General features: G+C 50.3%; 2 protein-coding genes across 3 annotated transcripts in view; one reads left to right on the top strand and one right to left on the bottom strand.

The window, feature by feature from the left end:
* SRSF2 (serine and arginine rich splicing factor 2) overlaps positions 1-2,602 on the bottom strand; it is a 3,068-nt gene extending 466 nt beyond the window's left edge. Inside the window, exons 1-3 of the mRNA XM_037491460.1 lie at positions 2,026-2,602; positions 1,564-1,892; positions 1-598 (exon numbers count right to left, since the gene is read on the bottom strand). The exon at positions 1-598 is cut by the window's left edge and continues 466 nt beyond it. Coding sequence (XP_037347357.1) covers positions 1,571-1,892; positions 2,026-2,390 — 687 coding nt within the window. The 5' untranslated portion in view covers positions 2,391-2,602 and the 3' untranslated portion in view covers positions 1-598; positions 1,564-1,570. The remainder of the gene's footprint in view (positions 599-1,563; positions 1,893-2,025) is intronic.
* A 753-nt stretch (positions 2,603-3,355) lies between these two features.
* Positions 3,356-19,819, top strand: MFSD11 (major facilitator superfamily domain containing 11). 2 transcript variants are annotated; one of them, XM_037491458.2, is made up of 13 exons: positions 3,357-3,651; positions 4,167-4,222; positions 5,742-5,849; positions 6,434-6,513; positions 6,635-6,731; positions 7,773-7,831; positions 8,391-8,535; positions 10,568-10,608; positions 14,198-14,263; positions 15,508-15,633; positions 17,285-17,459; positions 18,136-18,271; positions 18,981-19,818. In XM_037491458.2, exons 1-13 carry the CDS (start codon positions 3,556-3,558, stop codon positions 19,143-19,145), a joined length of 1,350 nt encoding a protein of 449 aa, XP_037347355.1. In that variant the 5' UTR covers positions 3,357-3,555; the 3' UTR covers positions 19,146-19,818. The 2 variants fall into 2 exon arrangements, with proteins under 2 accessions (XP_037347356.1, XP_037347355.1); XM_037491459.2 differs by lacking the exon at positions 15,508-15,633 and having other exon boundaries at positions 3,356-3,651; positions 18,981-19,819.
* The last annotated feature ends 491 nt before the right edge of the window (positions 19,820-20,310 follow it).

The following is a 20,310-nucleotide window of genomic DNA, read 5'->3' on the forward strand; positions in this document are numbered from 1 at the left end:
AAATACATAAGAGAAGAGATTAGAATTGTGTTTGGTAAACAATCCTTTCAAAAAAAAATCAAGTCTTTTCACCTGAAGTCTTTATACAAATTTGGATTCAGATTACCATTTAGATCTGAAGGTAAATAACATATACAAATTTACACCAACTTTTGTAGGTTTATAATTTTAAGGAATGAAGGCAATGTTGAGTCAATCAATCTCTTGACAGCTTTAGGCTGTGTGTGTAATGGCTGCACAGGGTTTCCTTAAAAGTCAGGAGGCCACAAATTAGAGGTTACCAATCTGTTCAATTTCAAACAAAAAAAGTCAGCACTATATAAACAAAAAGGAAATTTTACCTCAAATATCCAAGTCAATAATGAAATCTGAAGTCGTTCACCTCACTAAATTACAAGAAATTTGAATAACAGCAACAAAATGGCACATAAAATGGAAGTTTGCCATCTGAGGCAAAGCTTAAAACAAGTAAAAAGTTAGACAAAATGTTACAAAATAACCTTTTCAATAGCCAGTTGCTTGTTCCAAGGACTCTTGGATGGACTGAGTATGTGATCCTCGGCCCCCAAGTCTTCCATTATGGTGCTCGTCGGTACATCTAGGTTTGAAAAGAAATAAGTTCAGTTTACCTTCCATCAGTGTCGAGTCAGTAAATGTGCACATGGTTTCAATGGCAGGCACGTACTTACTAAAGGCTGTGGTGAAACGGTAGGTTACAGAAAGGTTCCACCAGCCATAGTTTTTAAAGGCCCAATGTTTTTTTTTTTTTTTAAAGTTCACAAAGGCTATCGTCAGCATTTACAAATCTGTTTCTGTAACCTCGGCCAAAAAACCAAGGTGAAAAAAGGTAAGGGGAGGGGGGTAAAAAAAAAGAAAAAAGAAAAAGGGCTGTATCCAAACAAAAACTTGAAACCAGAAAATTAGTCTAGGTATTAAGATACGATTTTAGTTCTCAAATGAAACATCTGGCGATGGAAAATAATGCTTTATTTAATATCTGAGCTACTTAGGGCCCTTTCCTTTTAAAAAATAGGACCAAACAATTTGAGAGTTAAAGACACACTATCCTTTCCCCACCCAGCGCAATACCTGTTCAACTTTTGGGGGTTCCAAAAGGTCATTGCTTCTTACTGCAAATCGCTTGCCACATCCACTAGAGTGTGAAGTCCCCGCCAGAACAACAATAGTTGAACTGAGCGTCTCTCTAAGAGGATAGTGCATCTTTAACGTTTAAAGACAAACCTGCTCCAATACACGCCCACAGAAACTGGTCCCTGGAGGATCAGCCAAATCAGTTAAAATCTGCAAAACTGGCCAATATTCTTTTATCAAACAGGAGACCGCAGCTTTAAAGGGGAAAATGCAGACGTTGGATAAAAACAGCAAGAAATAGTCATTTGCATTCACAGGTCTCAAACGCTCCCGACAGCCACCTCATGTCAGCGCACACGCATCCTCTGCAGACCAGACCCTCGTCCCCCGCGCGGGGCCGCCCGTCACGCGGCGCCTCGCTCCGCGCCGCACCCCGCGCTGGGCCGGGCGCCCCGGCCCGGCCGACATTACCATTCGCTCACGAGGACACGGCTCCTTCCTCTTCCGGAGACTTGGGGGGGCTCTTGGAGCGCGAGCGCGACTTGGACTCCCTCTTGGACACGGGCGGCGGGCTCCGGGACCGCGACCGCGAGCGGGAGCGCGAGCGGGATCTGGACACGGACGAGGACTTGGACTTGGACCTGCGCGCCGACCGGGACTTGGACGTGGAGCGCGACCTCGAGCGCGTGCGGGAGCGGGACTTGGAGCGGCTGTAGCGGGAGCGGCTGCGGGAGCGGGAGCGGCTGCGGCTCCGCGAGCGGCTGCGGCGGCGGCGCCTCGGGCTGCGGGCGGGGCGCGCGCGTCAGGGTGCGGGCCGGCCCCGCCCGCGGCCCCGCCGCCCGCCCCGCCGCCATTATCTCGGCGCCGGCCGCCATTTCCCGGCGCGCCGCCGCGGCCCTCCCGGCCCACGTGCCCCGCCCGCGGGCGCCCCCTTACCTGCGGCTCCGGCGCCCGTAGCCGCCACCCCCGTACCTGCGGGGCGGCGGGCCCCGGCGGCTGTGGTGCGAGTCGGGCGGGCGGCCGTAGCGCGCCATCTGCACGCGCAGCTCGCGGCCGTCCAGCACGGCGCCGTCCATGGCGTCCATGGCGTCCTCCGCGTCGCGCTTGTCGTGGAAGCGCACGAAGGCGAAGCCGCGGGACTCCTTGGTGTAGCGGTCCCGCGGGATGTACACGTCGCCGACGCGCCCGTACTTCTCGAACACGCGCCGCAGCGTGTCGGGCGAGGTGCGGTAGGTCAGGTTGTCCACCTTGAGGGAGGTCATGCCCTCCACGTCGGGGGGCGGGCGGCCGTAGCTCATGGCCCTGGACGGTCGGCCCGAGGCCCGCGGCGGCGCGCCGGCTGACTAACGCCCGGGGAGGGCCGCGCGCTCGGCGGGGGAAGCGGCGGCGGCCGCCTCAGGCTGGCTCGGCTCGACGCCGCGCCGCCTCAGTGGCAGTTGGCTCCCGCGTGGAGGCGTCTCGGGAAGGCCGGGCGGAGGAGGCGGGCGGCAGCGACGCACGACCGGCCCCACCAGAGAAGCGACTGGGCGGGCGGGCGGCCCCGGCGCCTACTTATAGCCCTCCTCGCAAAATGGCGCCCGCGCCACCCGGAAATGAATCCTCTGATTGGCTCGGCCCGCCCCTTCCCATGACGTCGCGGCCGCGGGCCCCGCCCCAGTGCGGCGCGCTTGCGCAGAGCCCGGCGGGCGGGCCGAAAAGCGCGGAGTCACGGTTGCCGGGCGGGGGAGCGGAATCTGAGGGCAGTTGGAAAGCCCGCGAAAGGCTCCTTCCGGCGGGGCAGCGAGCGCGCACGCCCGGGCGGGAGGAAGAGGAGGCGCTCCCCCCCGAGCCCCGCCTCCTTCCCCTTGCCAATATGCGGGCTCCACGCGGCTTTTCTGCTCGCGCTTCAGTCCCGCCTCCGGCCGAGGCGCTGCCCCTCCAGACCCGCCTCCGTCCCCGCCAGCCCCCCCCCTCGCTGCCCTCCTCCCAGCGCCCCTGGCGGGACCCGCCGCTGCGGCCCCGCGCTCCTCGGGGCACGCGCATCCCCCGGCGCGCCTGCGCGGCCCGGGCCGCCCGGAACTACATTTCCCGGCGGGCCCGGCGGCCGGGGCCGCGGTCAGCTGACCCGCCGCCTGACCCGCCGCCTGACCCGCGGTGAGTCGGCGCGGGCGGGGCGCGCCCGCTGCTGCAGCGGCTCGCCCTTGGCCCCTGTCCCCCGCGCGGGCCCCCCAACCTGGGGCAGCCGCTCCCTGGGCGCGTCTCCGGGTGTCGGGCTCCTCCCCGCTCGGCTGGTAGCCGGGGAGCGCCCTGACTGTGGCCGTGGGGGACGCGCCCCCGAAACCCGGGGCTCTGATCCAGACCTGGAAGCTGACCCCGGCCGGGCCGCCGCCCCTCGCCTCGTCTCCCCCAGGCCTGTGGCGGGCGCGCCCCGCGGACCGCCGAGCGCCCGGGGCTGCTGCTGACCTCCGGCAGGCCGGAGCCACCATGTCCCCGGAATCTAAAAAGCTCTACAACATCATTATTTTAGGAGTTGCCTTCATGTTCATGTTCACCGCCTTTCAAACTTGCGGAAATGTGGAGGTGAGTGGGGAGCTGGCCTCCCTCCTTCAGGCCGCCTGTCGGGACGCCCCCGAAGATGGCAGCGAGACCTTAATGATACCAAACAGCGGGCTTAAATTGCACCTCCTGTTTCCTTACCTGTTCTTCCTTGGGTTTTTTATCATCAGGTTTGACTTCATGCGTCACACATTCCTTCTTAATACACGGGGTGCTCAGCGTTTACATACGTGCCTCTGATTTGATTTGGGGTTTGGGTGTCGTTCTGTGTGTTTTGTTTCTTGTCTGTGTTACGCTGTGCGTTAGTACTTGGAGCGTTAAGGGGGAAAAAGCCCCAGGGCAGCGTTACAGCTGGTCCCCTCTCCCGGTGTCCCCCACATTCCCGTCATTGCCTTCTGTGGTCCTTTCCTTAATCTCGTAATCTACTCGGTGTTCAGCATCGTAAATTTTCAATTTATTCTAAGTATTTGCAGACAAGCTGTCCAGGAGAGAGGGAGATGGTGAAACGTTTTTGTTGATTAGTTTTCTCTTCCACGCAGCAAACTGTCATCAGGAGCTTAAACAGCACAGATTTTCACGGCAGTGGATATACCAGGTATTGTATTTCGCAGCTGGTTTTGTTTTACATGAAGCAGTAGTTACTTAAATACCGTCCAAACCACGGGCAATACAATCTTGCGATCTTCCTTCGAGGGATTGTTTTTTTTTTTTTTTTTCTTCTCTCTCTCTGGGAAATATTAATACAATAAAGGTGACGGATGGGTTTTAGATTTCATGTACAATTGGACACCAGCCTTGGAATCCTGGCTTTACAGTTTAATTGGCAGGTTATCTTGGGTTTCTGTGAGCCCAGTTTCCTTGCTTAGATAGTGCTTGTAAAATGCTTGGCCTGGTGCCTAGCATTTAATAAAGACGCAGATAATGTCGTAATTACATTTTCCCAATCCTAAACACAGAATGTTTTGTGTGGTTCTTGAAAAGTTTGTCATTTCATAGTGATTATTATATCGTCATCACGTTCTCTTAGATTTTTGTTAAGGTCTTGTTTAGTCCCAGTTTTACATATGGAGAAAATGAAATGATAAGATCTTAAGTACATAGAAAGGTAATGTATGTGTGTATATATTCACAAGCAAGTTTCTTAATTTTTTTGTAGCAAGATATTAGATCATTGCCAACACCCCGCACTTCTCCCTAATTCTTTCTAGGTTCTTTAGTTTATGTACCCTGAAACTGACTGTATATGATTTTGCAAGTAAAGTGATGTTAATGTCCATGTTCCTAAGTGATTAATAACACTACAACCTTTTTTGTAGTGCTTTGTCTTTATGTGTATTTTAAAGAGCAAATGAAGGAACATTTAGTGTGTGAGAGTCATAAAACCCCAAGACTCATTTACTTTGGATTTATATAATTAGCAGCTAGTAAGTGAATTCAGAACCCTTGAAATGCTTTTAGTCACATTTTGCTATAAGAGACACGTACCAAGGTTGGGTCTGTAGTAACTGAATAATGTTCAAGTGAGACTATTAGGCTGAGTTGAATAAATTCTGGTTTGGACAAGTTCTACCTCTGTGGCTATCATTTATAGCAGGGATATGTCCTGCAGTTGTCAGGAGTTGTAGGCTAAGTTTGTAGAGCAGACTGGTTGACTAGGAGCTCAGGAGTCAATTACTGGTGGCGTTGGGGTTGGGGGGAATCCTGCCTCCACCATTCACCAGCTGTGCAGGTGGACTTTTGGCAAGTTACTTAACCCCTCTGTGTTTCAATTTTTTGTAAAATGAGGATAAAGTGATCCCTTCTTCATAGAGCTGTTGGGACTAAAAATATGTGTGCAAGTACTTGCTTCCCAGTGCTTGCATGTCGTATGTTAGTTGTTTCTGTAAATCATCAGTACTTTGAAAGCATTCTGACCAAGGCAGGCTAGCTGAACGAGACGTCAGTATTTTTTACAAGTGAAAACTTGAACGAGGCATTCAGGTTGAGGAGCAACTACTAAGTTTTGACCAAAGATGATAAATGCTAAAATCCGTACACTGAGTTGATTTGAAAAAATGACCTTTGAGACCGTGGTGCTTTAAGAGTTTTATCTTGTCTCCCCCCTTTGCATGCAGCATGGCGATAATTTACGGAGTGTTCTCTGCTTCAAATCTGATCACGCCATCAGTGGTTGCCATCGTGGGGCCTCAGCTGTCCATGCTTGCCAGTGGCTTATTTTACAGGTGAGTAGTGACCAGGTCTTAGGACCCCTGAGCGTCTTTCCGGAAGATAGTGAACTTGTAACAAGAACTTGAAGTTGACTCAACTTGGCTTGAGTGGAGCACAGGCGGGAGTCTGGAGACTTGGCTCCTCTGTTGCTCAGGGGTACTGGATGGTGTGAGCATGAGGAGACGCTTATGGGTTTGTTTTTGTTATATTATTAATAAAAATATTATTCAAAAGTCTGTCCATCAGAGTTGAAAAGAACTTTCCATGAACTAATCTCATTTATATGAAGCAGACAAATGGGGATTCAGATGAAATAGCGGAACTTTTTTCCTGCGCTGTGGAATGACAGCCCAGTCACCTGCTAAAACCCCAAAGCAAAACCCCCATTCAGTGTCAGATTTTACAAATCTTTGACAACGTAAATTTAGAAGCAAGCAAGTCACATTTATTCCTTTTCTTTTCAACATGGGGGTGGGGGAGTCCTTTACAGGTTGAATTTTAAAAGAAGCGAGCCCTGAGAATTGATCCCCAGAAGGCGTACGTGGCGTTCTGTTTCAGGTATTGTTTGACCGTAACGCGTTGCCCTGTTACATTTTAGCATGTACATTGCCGTTTTTATCCAGCCTTTCACGTGGTCCTTCTACACTGCCTCCGTTTTCATCGGAATGGCTGCTGCTGGTAAGTGTTTGGATGTTTATTTTCTGTCTTGTTGGGGGCTCATCTGACAGTGTCATTTTGTGTTTGGTGTGTAAAGCTCAGTCATTTCCTCCCCTTGAGAAACCTTTGGTTTGGATTGTAGTGCTTTGGACAGCACAAGGGAGCTGCCTGACGATGAATTCTGATGAGCTCACGATCGGAAGAAACAGTGGAATTTTCTGGGCCCTCCTACAGTCTAGGTACTGATCCTTTTGGTGCTTAGTGATTGTTGTTGTGGTTTTTGTTTGTTTGTTTGTTTTTTGTCAAATCATTTTTTTTTAGATCTGTGTTGAAAACTCAGATCTGCCATTTTGTAACCTGGCTGCCCAGCATGTAGGCTGAGAGCTTTATAGAAATGCTACCAACCTCCTTGGAACTTGGGATTAGTTGGTAGAAGGTGATACAAGCTACAGCGTATTTAGATTTCTTCTGTCGCAGGCACTGTTGAGTGGAGTGGTCCTCACAGCCTTGTGGGCTGAGAAGGCATTCTTTCTGTTTCATAGATGAGAACAGAGACTTAAAGGTTGAGTGATCAATTAAAATCATTCTTATTTGGAGTCCCAAGGCCACATTTCTGCCAGCAGGCCTCACTACCTCCTGACTGCCGACAAATATAGTAAAATTCAAACGTGAGACTAATCATCTCAACCCTGAATTCACAAGGTGAATAAATCACCTTATGATTTATTCCTTAAGTAAAAAGCAGCAGTGTTAGTCTGTAATGGAATTTGTCCTGCGGATACGCCCTTGTGGCTATTTAAAATATGGGTGCCGTGAAGCTTCACAAATGCACATGTTTAGTTTTGAGGGGTTGTATCTTAAGAACCCACAGCGTGAGTGAGCGATCCCTTCTCGAGAGTATGCTAAATAAGGTATCTATTAGGCGCAGGTAACCGACTCAGGGTTTTTTTTTTAAATACTGGACTTCAGAAATAGTGTAATTTAGTTTCCCAGGAGTCATTTCTAGAGCTCCAGTAAATCACGTGTGTCAAAGTGAGTCAAGTCTTCTTTGAAGGGCAGTTCTGAATCAGGTTACTGTCATGTAGGGGGAGACGTGAATTCCATCTGGGTCAGTTAGGTCTTTCACAGCCAGGGTGGAGGTGGTACTTTTAAAATGACCCAGGACAGCGGGAGCATAAAATTCTCTGTATTTTCTCTAACAAGTAATGAAAAATTATTCGTAAAAACCCTACAAATATGAATTTAGTTTTGTGACATCCCCTTCTCCCTTCTCTTCCCAGCTTGTTCTTTGGAAATCTCTACATTTATTTTGCTTGGCAAGGGAAAACCCAGATATCAGGTTTGTTTTACTTGCTTTACTTTATTCAGATCTGCTCAAGGCACCGTAGCAGTTACACAAAAATTACTGCCTTGTTCACATTGTTCTTATGACCCTTGGGACCTTAAATCCTCTGAGAATTCACTTTTAGTAACCTTTTCTCTGGGTGATATGCTCAAACTAGGACTGTAGCATGTGCTTGCGTTCCACTGGCATCCGGAGAGGGCTGCACGGTGGACAAGCGTGCTAGTGACTTGAAGTCTGCATTGTTTTGTCTTTATAGTTCTTGTCTTTATAGTTCGGACTAATGAAGTCTGCATTGTTTTGTCTTTATAGTTCTTTGATTAAAAGAATGTGATTAAGTTCCTTTGCTGGTCTTTTTCAGCTTTTTAAATATTTTTCTAACCGAAAGACAAAGGTCGATGTGTCTTATTCATTTCCTTCTGGGTTTTTGCTGTTGCGTTAAAGGAAAATTTTAATGAGGAAGTGTTTGACAGTTTCAGATGCTCTTTCAACATAGTGTTAACTCTGGAATTGCTTGTACGGTCCGAGCTCTCATTTCCATCTCTTTCCTCCCTAGACAGTGACCGAAGGACAGTGTTTATCGCCCTGACAGTCATCAGCCTTGTGGGGACAGTTCTTTTCTTTCTCATTCGAAAACCAGATTCCGAGAATGTCCTGGGGGAAGAGGACCCTTCTGATGACCAGGACATGGAAGTCAGCGAGTAAGAAGTTGGAAACATTCCTTTTGATTTTCAGATATGTTTTAATGGAGCCAGTGTAGAGGTCACCGACCTTGGTATAGTCCTGACTTATACCCGGCATTGGGCAAACAGGAGGGCAGAGTTTTAAAAATAAAAATAAGAAAAACATAAGGAGAGGAAAAGATAAAGGCGAAGCAAGGGGGAGGGCGAAGGAAAAGAAAGGTAGACAGAGGCAGGGGAGGGAGTGAACAGCGTTGAAAGGGGGTTTAGTGGGGCCCCGGGTGCCACTGAGGGGTGTGTGTGACCCTGGCCAGCTGCAGTAGCCCCCCGAGTTTCTCCTTACCTGTTTCCTCCCTCGGGTCAGCTGCCCTCCATGCGTTTTAATATGTAAGAACTCAGGCTTATAACGTTAAGTAGACAATAGCCTCTGCCCTCAGTTGCGGCTTCTCTGGCCGCTCGAAGGGCGGCTGCCGAGGCCCTGGCGGGCACCGCCATACACTCAGCCGGCGCAGTGGGCTGCTTGTTTTTTTCTTCAGTGCCTTGAGCGAGTTCCAGCTGGAGGGAAAGCTCCTGAACCATCCCCGACAACTTCTCTGCGGGTCCGGGCTAGATCTGTGGACAGGACAGTGAGAACTCCGTGGCACGCTCATTTCACTTCGGGAGTTAGGAGACTGTGAAGATGGCCTTGGCGCGCGCCATCTTGCTAAGACGTTTACACTGAGCAGCCTACGCTGCTTTGTTGATCCCCAGAGGCCTCAAGTTCTCTACTCATGGGCTCATTAAGCATTCAAAATTGGCCTGAAATTTACTTAAAGCAAGAGAGAGGGGCGTTCTCTGGGGTCTGCATGTACAGATGTACATAACGCGTGCACACGCACAACACAAACGAGCCATGTATGTGGATAGCATGCACATACATGTGTACACTTGACGTATTTTTTTAAGGGCAAACTGATACTGGGGGAGTCTGGGAAGGTGAATTCCACAGATCACGGGCTCCTCACCCAGCACTCTGCAGGGTCCGGAAGGAAAGCCACAGCCGGGCTCAGTCGTCTTAGCATCGCCTCCCCCCGCGCCGCCTTCCATGTCTATCCCACAGTAACTCTGCTGATGCACCAGTTCCCTCCTCAGCCTGAGGTGAACGCAGCAGGGCCCTGTTGTCCCGGGCCTGGCGCTCAGAGGGTCTGGTAGACAGGACACGTGTCGGGAAATCTCAGGTTAAGTGCTGAGAGGCAGGGAAAGGGCGACGGTAGGGCGAGGCTCCCTGAGACCTGGTGAGTGAAGGCGAAGGCCATGGGGCGGGGGCTGCCACAGCAGGACTGCACGGGGGAGGGGGGGATGGCTGGGGGGGGTGGACATTGGGCCTGCAGTGGCAGCATCAAGCTGGATAAGCTGGGTCAGGAGTTAGGGTTTTATTCTCCGTGTGGGTGCCGAGAAAGCTGTTGAAAGGATCCCCTTCGAGGCTGACCGGAGGTGAGGGGCATCCTGTCCTTCCGCCTGTGTCCTCTCGCTTGGCCTGCGTCTCTGAGCGCCTGCACACGGCCGGGGAGCCTCGGGATTGCTTCCGTGGCAGCTGCCGCTCTCCCCTTCTCTCTCTAGACTTGAGTGTCTGGTATACTCCAGGTGTCGTTTGACGGGTGCTTAGCTGCAGGGACAGAGGGTCACGCATCCACTGGGCTTGCTCTATAATAAGAGGAAGAAAAGAGAAAGAAGAAAAACAGGATTTTAGCAGCTTTCGAGATGTCACTCATGCTGTGCAGTTGGCCGCTCACAATGTATGACTCGGCGGCTTTTTGTGTCTTCCCGAGTTCTGTGCTCGCCACAGTGATGGGGCACTTCTGTTATTCCCCCAAAACATCCTGCACCCCTCCGCCATCCAGTATTTTCAAACGGAGGAAACCTTGGCGGGCACCGAGGGGAGGGACGCCAGAACCCCTTGCCAGCCCCGCGGAGGACAGGCTTTTGCAGGCCTGCGTGAAGATGGGATGGTTTTTGGTTCTCATTTCGATTTTTCAGGGTAAAATCTTCATTTTTTTTCTTTTCACTTTATCAGGCCTCCCCAGAACAACATGACAAAGGCAGTTGACGCGTTTAGTAAGTATTTTCTTTCTCTGAAAAGCAAGAACTGTTCAGGAACAGCTTCAGCGTTTGCTTTTTTCCTTTTCCCTGGTAGCTGGATTGATGGTCCACCCGCGTGTGCCTCTCCGAAACACTGTCGTCTTCCCTAGAAACAGCTGTGTGGGAAGGGGATGGGGGCGGGCGTGAGGGGCAGTCAAGTCCCACGGAGTGTGAGGGTGGTGTATGGAGTTAGTTGGGCATTTGCGAGTTGCTGTCCTCCCTGGGACCGTCCGGCTGTGCTCCTCTGTTGAGAGTTCTTGCAGCCGAACCCTCCTTGTGTCTTGTCCTTGTTTTATTCTTTGAGTATCAGGTGGCATACACCTATCTTCTTCTTCATTTTCTAGAACAGCAGACTGAGCTTTAGAGAGTTTATTGCACCAGGGTGAGACAGCCAGCCCATGACTGGGCCGGGTTCCTTCAGAAACTCACGGCCATAGCTTCCGAGTCCAGTGAGGCCTGACGGGGGCCATTTTTTGCTTTTTCTGCAGTTCTCTCAGCTCTTTGTCTCCCCAGGTAGAGGATCTGGCTGAGGCAGGTACTCTCTAGTAGGGAACAGCCTTTTGGGGGCCACATCCTGTCAGTACACCCTAGTAGGCCGCCGCACCTTATGCTGGCCAGCGGGTTCTCGGGCTAGGGTGGAAATTCTCGACCTATACAGTGTGGCCAATGACAAAGTGAACTGACTTCCGGCTGGCGTCCCCGTAGCTTCTCTTAGGAATGGGCCTGTGGGCGTGGCCGTCTGAGCCTCGCACTGTGGTTTATCACTGTTTTATCAGACGTTTGTTCTGTGCGTGTCCTGTGTTGCAGAGACATGTTTGTAATTATGGTTGGGCCACATGTTATAATTAAAGAAGGTGTGACCTGTCTCTGTCTCGATGGCAGGTCCCCACAGTCAGAGTCTGGCTTTTGGCTTTGCAGGTCTAGAAACTCGTCCACCGGCTCACGGCAGCCAGACGGACTCTGAGAGCAGGGGTCAGCCGTGGCGAGTTTTTATTTTTCAGTGGCCCCTTCTGTGGCCATCCCCTTCTAGTTGTCAGGGTCCTAGAAAGCCACACGCAGGTAGGAAAGGAGGGCCTGATGACCTTCAGTCTCCCAGGGGCTTGCACCAGTAAGGAAAGCCGACAGCCCAGTAGGCAGCAGCCATTTTGTAAACATACAAAACTATAACTGAAGTACAGAAATGCAAGTTTAAACGTTTTCTATCATGTTTCAAGTGGTGAATGATCGTCAGTATCCTGGTGTGTCCCCGCTGGTAAAGTAAGTGTGCTCTGGTATTACTCTCTGAAGACCAGGTTGGCAGAAAGATCGCGAGCCTTTAGTCTGCTTCCTGTCTCTCTAGATGAGCCATTTCATGTGAAATGTGTCGTGTGTGCTTCCTGGCGGGTTTGTTTTAGCATAGGACCTTGGGCACTCATCCACATTCCAGTAGCCTGCTAGAAAGTTCGCTTCGTTTCTGCTTTTTACATCTTAGGAACAGTCGCTCTGTGAACATTTGTCATAGGTCTTTGTCTCTTGGCAGTGGGGTTGCTGGATCACGTGCCACCTCGTGCTTAACCTCCACGGAGACCCCCAAGTCTGAGAGGCTGTGTCGTTTACGTTCCGGCCCCGGGGGGCTGGTTGCTGTCTCCAATTCTTCTCTGTCCCGGAGAGGACGGTAACCATCCTCCCGGTGTAGAGCTGGGTCTTGTGGTTTGATTTTCATTTTCCTAGTGGCCGGTGGTGGCGAGCGGGTTTTCGTGGCCGGCAGAACATTTGCATCTCTTCTCTGGACCCCTCGCCCATTTTTAAGTTGGACAATTTATCCCTTGTTGGTGAGTCATGAGAGTTCTTTGTGTATTCTAGCAAAAGTGTATGCTCTGGTTTCTTCTCCCATTCTTCAGGTCTTTTCATGCAATTTTCATGTACTGGCCGTATCTTGTGAAGCACATTTCGATCAACTCTGGCTTACCTGTTTTTTTTTTCCTTTTCTAGTTGTGTGTACTTTTGGTGTTCTAAGACGCTTTGTCTGATCCCAGGTCACGAAGATTTAGGCCTATGTTTTCTTCTAAGGTGCTTAAGGTTCCAGGTCTCGCATCTGGGCCTGCCGTCCTCTCTGAATTCCTCGTGGGGTCTGTCGTGTGGCAGGACTCGCCGCCGCTTCCCCACATGGGGTACCCGGCTGTCTTGGCATCGTTAGCTGAGAAGACTCTTCTCCTCCAGTGACTGTTGGAAATCAATCGATTGTAAATTTGAGAGTTTATTTCTCGATCCCTTTGTCTGTCCCTTTGCCAGTATCATGCTGTTTATTGTACATTTCGAAGTTGCAAAGCGTGAGTCCTTCAACGTTGTTTTTTTTCAAGATGGTTCTGGCTGTTGGGGGTCCCTCCTGTTTCCATGTGAATTTTAAGATTAGCTTTCCAGATTCTGCAAGTAGATTACAATGTGTTTCTTTTTAAAAATGCAGTTGCAGTTTTAGGTTTACAGAAGCTTTGAGAGGAAGATGCAGAGATTTCTCCCGAGCACCCTGTCTTCCCCCCTCCCCCAGCCTCTCCCGTTACCAGCTCCCCCCACCAGAGTGGAACTTTTGTTGTGGCTGATGAGCCTACATTGACACCCTGCATTACCCAAAGTCCAGAGTTGCCATTAGGGTCCCTCTTACTGCTGTGCCATCTGTGTGTTCGGGTGATGTGTGACAAGTATTCAGAGCGTACTGGATGGTATTTAAAGTCTTTGTTTGCTAAGTTGGATTCAAAAACAAACTTGTTTTGCTAATGTAATTTTTAAATTAAAAATGCCGTTTTCAACTTTGTACTGAACACATGTTTTTTCCCAGAAGCATGCAGTGAAGGTAACTTAGTCTTGCTGCATTTCAGTGAGTTAGAGGAAAAAGTGTCGTGTTGCATATGGAGAAACTCAGGGATTTAGGGGAGAATGTTAATGTAAGTTTACAGACAGCAGTCAAATCAGAACTAACGTCTGGACCCTCTGTCGTTTAGTCTGCTAGATAACGGTCCTTACCTTACAAGATGTGAGTGGGCTCAGACAGTTAAAATGTGGGGTTTTTAGAAATATTGCCATCGCACGTCTAAATCGAACTGTGTGAAAAGCGAACTTTCAGGTGATCGCCAGCCAGTGCACAGGACGCTTCGGTCCTCAGGTGCAGAGGGCGAGGGGCTCAGGAAGTGGTGTCCCAGCTTCCTGCTGACTCTCAGCTTAAGTCTACTCTTAAAGCTGCTCCACATCTTAGGGCAGTTAGTGCTCTGGGTCCCTGCAAAACCTGACCTATAATGAAATCTGTTGAAATAATCTGTTTTGCTTAGTCCATTTCACATTTTTTGTAAGTGCTGGAGAAGGTGTTGGGCAACGCCTGCCTCCAGGCTGTTACTAGAGCTGTTGAATAAGCATCTTACAGAGCAGATTTAGCTCTCACCTTCACATTCTAGCTGAAGTGTTAACCTCTGGCCAATGTGTGTTTACTGGCTTTGACAGAGTGGGGGTTTGGTGGAAGTAAGGTTTTAGGATTTTTGTTTGATTAATTAAATTCAAGTTAAATGCTGATACTGCCAACTTGTTTGCTTTTTTACAGAAAAGTCTCTTAAGCTATGTGTCACCAAGGAGATGCTGCTTCTTAGTGTCACAACTGCGTACACAGGTAACGAAGGACTCGACGGCTGTGTGGGTTTTCTGTTGCTGTGTGCTGGCAGTGAGGTCTGGAGACAACAGCAGTTCTTACTCTCACAATCCTGGGCTAAGCTAAACAGTTCTGCTGGTCTCTGTTGGGGTCTCTGTGGCCCCTGTTAGAGCGTGGCTGGGGCTGGAATTTCGAAGCTGGTTGCGTGTTTGCTACTTTGAGGTGGTGGGGACGGTGCCAGGCTGAGTGTCTCTCACACGCAGTCTCGGCTCCTGCTACATGGGTGCTTCCTGACCCAGCAAGACGGTCAGGCTTTTTAGTTAGTGTCCAAGTTTCCAGAAGGGCCAGGAGAGACCAGGAAAAAAATTCATGACCAGCTCAGGCCTGACATCACTTCCCCTACCTTCCTTTGGTAAAAGCAAACCACAGCCCAAGTCATTGTGGAAGAATTCCACACAAGGGCATGAAAGGGGGGGCTTGACTCCTCCTGCCGATGATTCCGGGTGACACGGAGCACCACAGAAGATAACAGGAGGCCTCGGTTGGACTGTGGGTTCCCGAGGAAGAGCAAAGATTTCAGATGGGACGACAGGTGGCGCTCTCCGGGGTCTTAGGAAGATGGGGGGGGGGGATCCACTTTCTTTTAAAGAATGTTGTCAGAGCTGGTGGTGACTCTTGCCTTTATGCGCCTTACAGGTATAAAAGCCTTTTTAGGAGAAATAGAATAAATACGAAACATCTTTAAAATCCAGTTAAGCTTTTGTTTCATTAGGAATCAGCTAATTTGCCCTTATTTTCTACCCTAAGCTTTAGAATTTCTTTTCCACAGAAAAAAGGGTTTAATTAAGACATTCTTATGCCTGTAAGCAAAAGAGTGTATGTGTGTGTGTTGGGGGCGGGGGTTCCCAAGCATCTGCCGCTGTTCTCGGAGAAGCTGCTCCGGGGGTCACGCGCTCTGGGGGCTCACTATCACGAGTTTATGCGCATACTCCTGTCCCCTGGGTTCAGAGTGGCCCCTTCTAACAGGAGAGACCTTTGCTCTTTGGACTTGTTTGTTCTTATCTAAAATATGTGGTGCCTAAGGCTCTGGCCAGTGTATCAGTCACGCAGCATGAAGTGCCCTTCCGGGGGCGGACAGCTCAGCCTGAACAGCTTGTTTTCTTTGCTGCATACATGTTCTGTACGTATGTGGCTCCAGCATGAGTACTCGTGACGGAAAGCTGGGAAAGGGAGAATGTGACGTGTTTAATTAATTTTCCCTCAAGGTCTGGAGTTGACTTTCTTCTCTGGGGTGTATGGAACCTGCATCGGTGCTGTAAATAAATTTGGAATTGAAGAGAAAAGCCTCATTGGGCTTTCTGGCATTTTCATCGGCATCGGAGAAATTTTAGGTGGGTTTATGTGGACTTCTAGTGAGTCCTGGACCTGGGACGCGACGGTGAGGGAAATCGGACATAGGGGACTGTCATGTCCAGCATGCAGCAAATCTTTATTGTCTTAGTGCTCATTATATACTATTTTAATTGCAGCAGGTGTGACATCAAAGCATACCATATAATGATAACATAGGAATGATTTGTCTACTTTCTTACTATTATCTATTTACTTCAGACAGTAGGGTACCAGGTGGTTAGTTCTCACGCGCATAATCTTATCGCCCCCTAGCCAGAGCCTGGGAAGTCCGCTCATTATTTTTGTTATTCTCAGACTGTGGGGATGTAGAGGCAGGTCACTTTCCGGGCACTCAACACCAAGTCCTGTCACCCAGAGGTTTTGCTCCGAGACACATGTGTTTTCACATGTCTTAGGGACTCAGGTCAAGGCCCTTCTGCTCACTGCGCCGGGTCTCTCCCAACAGGTTTAAAAAGTTTTTTTGGCATTAGGTTGTGTCTTTAGAGTATATTAGAAATGTTAAGTGTATTTCACCTCTTTTTTTTTTTTGAATTTGTAGTTTCCCTGCTCAAATTTTTACCTAAATGGGTCTGTCTTTTTTTGTGTGTGTGTGTTACCACTATTCTAAGACAACTACATTTTAAAATACTTGCCAGATAGTTCACAGACAGAACCGTACAGCGGAGATCATATGGTTCTCACTCTTGTTGGCTTCTTGGGATGTGGGTGGTCTCTCCCAGCCCAAGGGGCAGATCCAGTTTAAGGAGGACAGCAACGTGGCTTTTCCTGCGGTGGCTTCTCCAGCTCTAGTGCAGTCACTTCACCCTGTGAACAAAACAGACAGCCATCGCTGTCTCTGTCGAGCTTAGATTCTCCTGGGGGAAACGCAGCCAGCCGAGAGCACCGCGGGGATGCCGACCCGTGTCCTCCATCCCCTGCCTTGTTGCTAACACCTGGCACGTCTGTGCATGGGCCTGCATGTCCGCATGTCACATGTCCCTGGATCCAGGTGGAATAAGCTGCAGTGAGTCTGTTAGTGTCTTTTCTGCTCCTAACACCGGCTGGTCCCAGGGTGATTCTCAAAACCTCGCTGAGCCGTCACTTGGGCTTCACGGGTCATGGTTTCTGGGGTGCGGGTCAGTGGTTTGGGCCTTTTCCCAGGATGGAGCAGCTGTCACCACAGGCTCGCTTTGGGAGATTTCTTCCCCATACCCCAGGCTGCTGCTGGTCTCTCCTTTCTCTGTGGGTCTCCTCCTGGGCCTCCGTGTCAGTAGGTCGTGCTTTGCTATGGGTGCGATTTGTCAGCCTCGTCAGCCATGACTGCAGTGGGACCGCAGGGCAGGCGATGGGGTGTGTCCTTTCAGTTTCACTCTCTTACAAACTGGAGGGCAACGAGCATAGGGTGGGGGGTCACTCATAGAGAAGGGGTGCGGAAATGTACGAGGCAGGGACATGGGTAACGTTGAGGCTTCTGTCCCGAAAGCTGGTGTCTAGTCAGCATGTGTTGGCAGGAGCTGAGGTGGGGGGGGGGCCCTGAAGATGGTCAGCATCTGAGACCAGTGGTTCTTTGCCTCCTTGATTGACACTCAGGACCGGTGATGTCCTAAATGTTTCAATGCTGTGGGTGATTCTGCCACCTCGCTTTTACAGGTGGAAGCCTCTTCGGCCTGCTGAGCAAGAACAACCGTTTTGGTAGAAATCCAGTTGTGCTCTTGGGCATCCTGGTGCATTTTGTGGCTTTTTATTTAATATTTCTCAATATGCCCGGGGATGCCCCTGTCGCCCCTGCTGAAGGCACGGACAGCAACGCTTACATCAAATCCAGGTAGAGTGGCTGCTGGTTTTCTCGTCGTGTAAGAAAGGATGGGCGGTAACCAATGGTTGGAGGCGTGAGGTGGAACAGTTACTCCTTTCCTGAGAGCATGTTGCCTTTATAAGCTCCCTGTCCTGGGCTTCTGGCACTTAAATAGGAATCCAGAGAGAATCCCAAGTTGTCTTTGTGAGTGTCAGTGTTACACTCTCCCCATGAAGCCTTTTCCTTGATCTATGGTGAAAAGCCTATGTGTTATCTGACGTGAATTTTATGTCTCTGTTTTTTGAGCAGTGACATGTCCAGAGGGTAGGGCCAGAGGAGGAACAGTGAGGAGCCAGGGGTAACCTGCCAGCCGGGTAGGCCACTGAGTGCCTCCAGAGCACTTGTGTTGTGTTCTGAGGAACTGTCTCACTGCGCGCCCCCCTCGGGCTCACATAGCCAAGCTTGCTCAGTCTAGGCCCGCGGCCCGCCCACTGCCCCAGACGCAGCGCAGGTGGGGCAGGGCTTGCTGGGCTGCACAGGTGTGCCTGAGTTAAGTTCTTTGTCAGTTCTGGTATTTACTTTGTCTTGTTCCTTAGTGTTTAAAACTTGAAAGTAAAATGCTTTTCTGAGTGAGTTGCTTTTACATTTTAAATGGATCTAGCAACTATTGTTAATATCCATTCTTAATTGACTTTATTTTCTCCAGCAAAGAAGTGGCCATCTTCTGCAGCTTCCTGCTGGGCCTTGGCGATAGCTGCTTCAACACCCAGCTGCTCAGTATTCTAGGTTTTCTCTACTCTGAGGACAGCGCCCCGGCCTTTGCCGTCTTTAAGTTCGTTCAGGTAACCTCCTGCTCACGTGTGTTTATGGGCAGCTCTTCTTGTTTGTGCTTTGCCTGTATTTATTTGGTTTTTAAATGCAAGTCAGGGGCAGCCTTTATAAGGACTTGTGACGGGAATTCGGCAGCCCTGTGTGGTTTTTGCCCCTCCCACATCTAGGAAACCCATTCTGGGCTCAGTCAGAGGCATCCTTCCCTGGACACCGGAACCCCTTGCAGTATATATAGACAAGGGCATTTCTCATTGTGAATGCCCATCATTACTCCAGGTGTTTGCAAAGTACTATGTATTTTTTTAAAGATTTATTTATTTATACATGGAAGAACTGGGGTATAGGCCAGAGGTGCAGTGGCTGAGAGGACTCACCAGAGACAGAGTGGGGAGCAGAACAGGCAGATCAACTGAAACATAGCTGAGGGAAACAGCGGGGAGACAGGAGAGGTCTCTGCGCTGTGTGGTCAGCTCCCTGGCCAGGGATCGAACTCAGGCCGCAGTGGTGATAGTGCTGAGACTTCACCCCTAGGCCACCAAGGAGGCCCCCCGAAGTGCTATTTTAAGCAGCAGATGGAAGCTTGCTTGGTCAGTGCCAGGTCCCGGGTTGGTGCAGCCCATCAGGAGCAGAGGAGCAGAGCGCCTGTCGGCCCATGGGGGTCGGGGGTGGGGCCGACAGCCACCGGGCACGCCCCTGACATGCTGTGTTGTCTGTCCTCAGTCCATTTGTGCGGCCACGGCCTTCTTCTACAGCAACTACCTGCTCCTTCACTGGCAGCTCCTGGTCATGGTGATACTCGGATTTTTGGGAACCATTTCCTTCTTCACTGTGGAGTGGGAAGCCGCTGCCATCGTGGCCCGGGGCTCTGACTACCGGAGTATCTGACAGACGCGGTGGTGCCGGGTGGCGGGCGCTGCAGACAGCGGCTGAGCGCGGGCCGCGTGAGGAAGCCGCCCTTCGTCTCCTGACTCGAGGATGCACTTTGGTGTGGGGCACCTGAGACCTCAGGCTGCCCTGTCTGCGCGTTGTAGCCACGTTGACAGAGCGTTTCTACTTAAAGTCAAATCGAATAAGGGAACCTTGTCCTGTCGGTTATTGTCCGAAGATGCTTTGAACAACTTTGAATTGTTTGAATTCATCTGTCTCAAGTTCCATATGATCGTGTTGTGGGGTGTGAACGGTTTCTTCTCGCTCCTGTTCTCGGTGAAAGATTCCGCCTGGATGCCGCGCGCTGGGCTGTGTGTCCTGTGAAGGGTGTGGCTGGGTGCGGGGCGCGTGCTCCTTGTGATGACGGGAGCGCAGGCCGCTCCGCAGATGTGTCTGGGAGTGACATTCAATAAATCATGAAGTGCTGAAGTAGACTCGTCTCTTTGGAAAGGTGGGCCCCCTTCTTCAAATGCTGATGTCTCTCACCTTCCGGTTCATAGCAAGGAGTGACTAAGTATTATAAAACGAGGTACAAATGTCTTATGTCTTCAAAACTGAAGTTGAACATTTGTAAAGGAGCAAAAACACATAGAAAAAAACAGACACGTTTACTGGGGGAGCTTTTGCTAGGAATTTCCCTGCAATTTGCAGTACAAAAATAGTAACAGTTGCAGGGCCTGCTCTCTGGGGGCCACGCCACAGGCCCATCCCTGCACCCCCCGGCAAGGACCTAGGCGGTGTGGGCAGAGGGTGAGTGGAAACCCAACTCTCTTCTACAAGAACTTGCGTAGAATTTTTTTAAATTGACATAATTCAGAGACCATAAAATTCACCACCGTACAGTGCGTGAGTTGGTGGGTTTTGAGTATGTTCGCAAGCCTGTCCAGCTGTCACCATCACCTAGTTCCAGGATACTTCATCCCCCCAAAAGAAACCCCGAGCCTGGTGGGCCCCATCCCCCACCCGTCGCTGCCTGTTCTGGACACTTCGCAGAAATGGGAGCACTTGCTCGTAAACCTAGTTCTCACAGGAGAAGTTTCATGGCAAAGCAAATTTAGCAAGGAGGTAAAAATACCTGTTTTTCCCTTGTTTTTTAAAACCTCCTAGAAATTTAGAAATTTCA

This window comes from Talpa occidentalis, unplaced genomic scaffold (assembly GCF_014898055.3).
Source record: "Talpa occidentalis isolate TD23 unplaced genomic scaffold, MPIMG_talOcc4v2.1 talOcc4.7, whole genome shotgun sequence".
In the NCBI taxonomy this organism is placed as follows: domain Eukaryota; kingdom Metazoa; phylum Chordata; class Mammalia; order Eulipotyphla; family Talpidae; genus Talpa; species Talpa occidentalis.